The sequence below is a fragment of the Bactrocera dorsalis genome, chromosome 5, assembly GCF_023373825.1.
Source record: "Bactrocera dorsalis isolate Fly_Bdor chromosome 5, ASM2337382v1, whole genome shotgun sequence".
NCBI classification, from domain to species: domain Eukaryota; kingdom Metazoa; phylum Arthropoda; class Insecta; order Diptera; family Tephritidae; genus Bactrocera; species Bactrocera dorsalis.
The window spans coordinates 957,013-963,613 of NC_064307.1; the positions used below are offsets into that span (position 1 = coordinate 957,013).

The 6,601-nt window shown below is 33.9% G+C and overlaps 1 protein-coding gene across 1 annotated transcript; it reads right to left on the reverse strand.

Annotated features, from left to right (window-relative positions):
- Positions 1 to 2,428: 2,428 nt before the first annotated feature.
- LOC105232753 (larval cuticle protein 65Ag1) lies at positions 2,429 to 3,073 on the reverse strand. Its single transcript, XM_011214567.4, has 2 exons — positions 2,878 to 3,073; positions 2,429 to 2,789 (listed from the first exon to the last, which is right to left on the reverse strand). The coding sequence occupies exons 1-2, from the start codon at positions 3,000 to 3,002 to the stop codon at positions 2,591 to 2,593; spliced, it is 324 nt and encodes a 107-aa protein (XP_011212869.2). The 5' UTR covers positions 3,003 to 3,073; the 3' UTR covers positions 2,429 to 2,590.
- Between the last annotated feature and the right edge of the window lie 3,528 nt (positions 3,074 to 6,601).

Consider the following 6,601-nt stretch of genomic DNA (forward strand, 5'->3'; position numbering starts at 1 on the left):
GTGTAACCGAACATTTAATAATCTTACAACTTGCCAAGGAAAAATACTTTCAGGTGCAAATTTTCGGAATTAAGCTATTGTACTATATCCCATATTACGCGTTCAGTTAATTTTGCAATGATATCATATTTATGGACTAATCTATACGGTATCAACCCAAGCGGATGTGTGAAAATCTTGTATTGTTAATTGACCTGATTCAATCTATTTTTGAGATCACTTCATATTTTTAACTCTGAGATTCATTAAGTAACCTCACATACCATCGCCAATAAGGTCAACCGGATATTCGAAAGTCCGGATTTTAGTTATGTGGTGTCTATTCTATTGTAATAACTCCCTACTTTGCCGATATTTGCAGTATAAAGTTAACCGAAAGTTCGAAAATATTTAATATTTTTTATTAGACATGTGAAGACTAAGGTAATTATTAATCTGATTCATCCATTTTTTGAAATAGAGGGATACTATTATCAGAAAAAAATCTGTTTGAATTCTTATAATATATCTCAAGGATTGACCGACATTTTCGGTAAAAAGTTGGGAATAGGGGTAAACACGTTCAGTAGCTAGGGTCTTGAAGAGTTTTGGTTCGATTTGAACATTTTTTAGTTATAAGGAAGTACACCTTAAGAACACAGTTCGTGCAAAGTTGCATGTAGATGCATTGATTGATTCTTGACTTGTATACTGAAAACTGAAAGATGAGATGGTATTTAAAATAGTTTTATATGGGAAGAAGGCGTTTTATCTGATTTCTCCCAATTTTGACCTGTAATGATGGAACATAAGAGTTTAGTTGAAATAGGTAGAGCAGGTCCAGAGATTTAGGCTTTAACCTAAATTTGGACAGTGCCCCGATCATCGTCTTATTTTGACCCCGGCCCCTATAAAGCCTTCTCGCGCCATTTCCATTGTAAAATTTGTATGGCGTATTTATTTATTGATTGATCCTGCTTTTAGTAGCTTCTGACAGAACCGTTATATCGGAGTTATTATCCGATTTCATTAATTTTACAGTGGTCACCTCACAAAACAAAAGGGATTTAATGTTAGCCGCTACTCTATGTACATTCGTTTCATTCAGCGGTCCGGTTTGCGACTTACTAGTACATCCACCCTGCTGCGAACACCTCCCAACGTCTTCCAAATATAAATGTATACTTTTTATAAGTATTTAATAAACGCTAAATTAAAAGATTGTTACCTTTAAATACGTGAGCATTTTTCTGAAACAATCGTTAAAGTGGTTAGTACCAAAGCCTGTACAAGCGTGCTAATGCTTAATCCAATTTTCCATACACTTTTTATAAGCTTGGGTGAGATCGTCTTCTAGGCCTTCAGGGTAATTTGGTATTTTTGGTTTCGGCTCATTTTTGAGCCGCCATTTCTTACATTGCTGGACGCTTTCCAAATTATATTAATAAACGCACAGCTCGTCACCAGGACTATACATTTGATGAACGTAGGGTCCTAATATAAATTGCCCGAATGCTTAAATGGTCCACACTAAGTCAAATGTAACTGCATAAAACACAAATTTGTTTCAAAAATTTTTGCATCTATTACAGTAGTTTTATCAATCAACAATAGTTTATATAATTAACAATTCTGGCTTGTCAAAATACTTTAATAAAAAAATTATTATTAAACTATATTCTCCGCTAATTGCGAAAATTATCCACTATGTAGGAGCTGAGTAGGATTCCAATTGCGACAAACTTCAATAGATAGTAGATTTTATTAGCGGGCGCATCTCGTGGCAAATAATCGAGCTTGCTTCTGTAATAAAAAGGCTTCTCTTCAAATATCTTGGATGTCCAGAATCGAAGAGTAGATTCTCGATCTATCATCTAGAAATATGCGACCGCTTATTAAAACGAAAATCGTGTGAAACTGGGTTATAAAACTTATTATAATACATATTTTTCATTAGATATGTACATCTACTTGTATAATCAAGGCAACTTCCTATAGAAACGATACTTAAAGCTAATCATTTCATCTTTCCGTTACTTTCAGTATTATCCATCAGCGTTAATTTGTTCTTCTCCCAAATAAAATATAAAATGATTTTCTTTTAAAAAATACTAACATGACCTCTAGCAAAGTTTTAGTAGACATTTATATCCAAAGACAGCTCGTTTAAAATGTACATGTATTGTTATATCGATTGAACTTTCTACGATATACCAAAGCTATTCACCAAGTAATTTACAAGGATTAGCAAATATAAAGTGCAGGCTCTCTTAAGGAGTTAAGATAGCCTTGAATGACAAGTAGGTTAATAGCACGAACTGGTATTATCACAAGTAAATATTCTTAAAAACCTTCGAGGTTAGCAGAACAGAACAATATAATCTTAACGGCCACTTTTATGAAATTAGAAATTCTAAGATTAAGATTTACAAATAAAAACAGCTTTCGGTTTATTTGTTGTTTCTCATTAATATTTTAAATTTATTAAACCTCGATTACTTAGACAATTAACTAACAATTGTGTGAAGATTACTGGAGACGGACAACAATTCATTTTTTCTTTTTCGTTTTGTAAAATAACAATAAATTAGTCAGACATCAGATTAACAACTTAAGCTTCTGGGGCAACGGGCAAATGAGCACCTTGGGGTTGGAAACCGTTCTCATCGGCGATGTAGTTGACGGTGTAGGTTAGACCATCATCAGCGACGAAAGAGTATGAGCCTTGGACGGAGATGGCTTCGGCATCAGAGCCTTCGTTCAAGAGCTTAGCTTGAGCTTGTTCGCTAATACCGTTGCTGGTCTCATAACTGCAATGAAAATTTATTGTTAATAAATAGTTTCATTTGCCTGAAAGATTATGAGATCCTTTGAGGTGGCAGGAATAAGTAAACTTACGCGTAGTTGAATCCATTGGGCTGCACGTCGGAGTCGAAGCGCAAAACCTGAGCTTCACCATCGATGTTGCCGGGAGCTGCGAGAGCAACGGCGAAGAGAGCAGCGAAAACAATGACGAATTTCATTTTGATTTTGTTTTAGTTGAGGATTTACGCGTTGAGGCGAGGACTAGCGAACTGCGAATGATGACATAGTGATGGCGATTGTTACAATTTATACTATTTTGCCGCAACTATCGCAACTAATTAACTCGAATGATAGTAAAACTAGTTAGACGCCAATTTTTCCTACATGCCGAAAAATGCAAATCAAAACTGTTTTTTTATTGTTATGTTATTGTTTGTACCCGTTTAAAATCATAATAGCGAGAATATAAAAATGGCTGATAACAAATCGACGGTCTAGGCCAATGAATATTTATTACCAGCGAACAGGTTTGGAAATATTAGGCCAAAGTTATGTTTAAGAAAATTAATGCATTTCCTAAAGCGCGCGAAAATAAATGCGAGATGTTTGCCATCAAAACATTGCAATTTCTTCAGTCGCTAATACTGCGCACGCGCTATGTTTGTTGGCGTTTAAGCGTGTGTGGCGAGTAGATGTTCATCATCTTGACAAGTTATGTTTTGTATATTGTGTTTGTGCATAAATATATATAAATGCATGAAATTAGTTTGTTTAAGCACTATTAGGTAAGCTCATAAATTTGTATCAGGAATCCCTATTTTCTATATTTACCGGGCCATTTAAGCATATTGACTTTTATACAAATACGTAATGTGGTTAATATTTGCATTCAGAAGCAATAATTTTCTTTTTAAGAAATAATAAATATCTTAAGTTTTAAAATATTTATTTCTAATTAAATATAGACTTGTATGCGTAAATATAATTTTGAAAAGAAATGTATATAAATATATATAAAAAATGTATCAATTTAATTGTTGTATGATAAGCATATTCCCACGGCTTTACCTCCACCCGCTCAAACAATGCGTGGGCGCTTCATGCCGGTACTTTAATACATATAACGGGTGATTTTTTTGAGGTTAGGATTTTCATGCATTAGTATTTGACAGATCACGTGGGATTTCAGACATGGTGTCAAAGAGAAAGATGCTCAGTATGCTTTGACATTTCATCATGAATAGACTTACTAACGAGCAACGCTTGCAAATCATTGAATTTTATTACCAAAATCAGTGTTCGGTTCGAAATGTGTTTTATCGACAAATTTTGTTCAGCGATGAGGCTCATTTCTGGTTGAATGGCTACGTAAATAAGCAAAATTGCCGTATTTGGGGTGAAGAGCAACCAGAAGCCGTTCAAGAACTGCCCATGCATCCCGAAAAATGCACTGTTTGGTGTGGTTTGTACGCTGGTGGAATCATTGGACCGTATTTTTTCAAAGATGCTGTTGGACGCAACGTTACGGTGAATGGCGATCGCTATCGTTCGATGCTAACAAACTTTTGTTGCCAAAAATGGAAGAACTGAACTTGGTTGACATGTGGTTTCAACAAGATGGCGCTACATGCCACACAGCTCGCGATTCTATGGCCATTTTGAGGGAAAACTTCGGACAACAATTCATCTCAAGAAATGGACCCGTAAGTTGGCCACCAAGATCATGCGATTTAACGCCTTTAGACTATTTTTTGTGGGGCTACGTCAAGTCTAAAGTCTACAGAAATAAGCCAGCAACTATTCCAGCTTTGGAAGACAACATTTCCGAAGAAATTCGGGCTATTCCGGCCGAAATGCTCGAAAAAGTTGCCCAAAATTGGACTTTCCGAATGGACCACCTAAGACGCAGCCGCGGTCAACATTTAAATGAAATTATCTTCAAAAAGTAAATGTCATGAACCAATCTAACGTTTCAAATAAAGAACCGATGAGATTTTGCAAATTTTATGCGTTTTTTTTTTAAAAAATTTATCAAGCTCTTAAAAAATCACCCTTTATATGTATGTACATACATAAACAACACTCCAGTGTACATAAGCTCCGAAGCTCTTGTATGTACATATGTATATACTTAATTAACATATGAAATAAAAGCAACAATAAAACATCGATTAAAGTACACTAACGCTAATACGTATAGCAACAAGAAGCCACAAGAAAATCAAAAGCAACTATACCACATTGAAACGCCAATACATTTGCATATCTTAAGAAAGACGTGTGTTTGTGTAGAGCATCTGCTTCTACCTGTATTCATATAATGGCCTTCAAAATATCTACGGCGACCGCAGTTTGTGTGGCATAATTTTTTACTCCGCTGACGTCTTGGTCTTCGACTTTTTTCTCATCACTTTCGATAGTTACCCTTGAATTTATTTATTTATAAATGAATTTTTTTTATCATCTTGTATTTTATATCTTCTCGGTTTTGTCGTTTTTATTTGTTTTATTTATTATTGTTGTTTTTGTTTTATACAAAGATGACTTTTTACATATTCATATTAGCAGATTAGCAGCAGGCTTGCCTTAATGTTTATAAATTTCATCTAAATATTACATTCTACACTAAGCAAAAAGTTCACAGAAAAAAAATTAGACTTAAATAGAAAAAAGGTTAAGTTCAGCTACACCGTACCTATATTTTATCATAAAAGGGTATAAAAAGATCGTTGTCTTGACTTTGTGCGATCAGTCTGTATGGCACCTGTATGCTGTAGTAGTCCGTTCAGAAAAACGGAAACGGTATCGTTAACTTGGACGATAATCTATGCCAAATTTCATGATAAATTATCTTCAAATAAAAAATTATTCACACAAGGTCTGACTTTGATCTGTTAGTTTGTAAGGCAGGTATATGCTACAGTGGTCCAATATTGGCGATTCTGACAAATTAGCAGGTTCTTGGGAGGAAAGAATTTGTGCATAACTTTAGACCGATATCTCAAAAACGGGCATGACTAAATCGATCATTTGCATATATTTGTGGGCTATTTGCTAAGGTGGTTCCTTCTGAGTAAAGTGAGATTATTGAGGAAAAGTAGGGATAGCGTGCAAGCTTCTAATATAAATTTAATTTTACTTTCTAATGGTTTGACCTTTCCTTTTAGTGGTGACTTCTAATGACCCATTTAATGTTATCCATAAGCCACCGATATAATTTTTGGAAATATTATTAAAATTGTGTATTAGTTCATTAATTCATTCAAAAACCATGGTGAAGATCGGTATTGAGAGGCTAAAGGAAGGTAAAATGTAATATCACAAATTCTGGGAAAAGTTGCCGCATTATTGAAAAATACGTGCTAATTAGATACACTTCATATACAAATTTCATGGAAGCTATATTTACTATGTAAAAATCGCGCAAACTCGTCACCACTTTATGTATATGCATTACATAGTTGCATAGAGACTATTCACTCTGCTAAAACATTTTACCGCAGTACAAAATAACTGTTGAAAAATGTGTTCAGCCAAATGCCAAATGATTAGCTGCGAATACATATATATGTCCAAAATTTCATTATTTTTGAATTTCTGTTTTTGTATTTTTTAAAAAGTTTCTCAAAAATAAAAATAAAAACTCAGATTGAAAAAAATAATTTACATGAATAAAATAAAACTTGGTCAACTGAAGGCTGAAACAGATTTAACCATAAATTGCCAACATATAAAAGCAAAAAAAAATAAAAGATGAAATGATCATGAAAAAAATTATTGGCAATAAAAAATATGTTTTTGTTTTTTTCCACTGTAT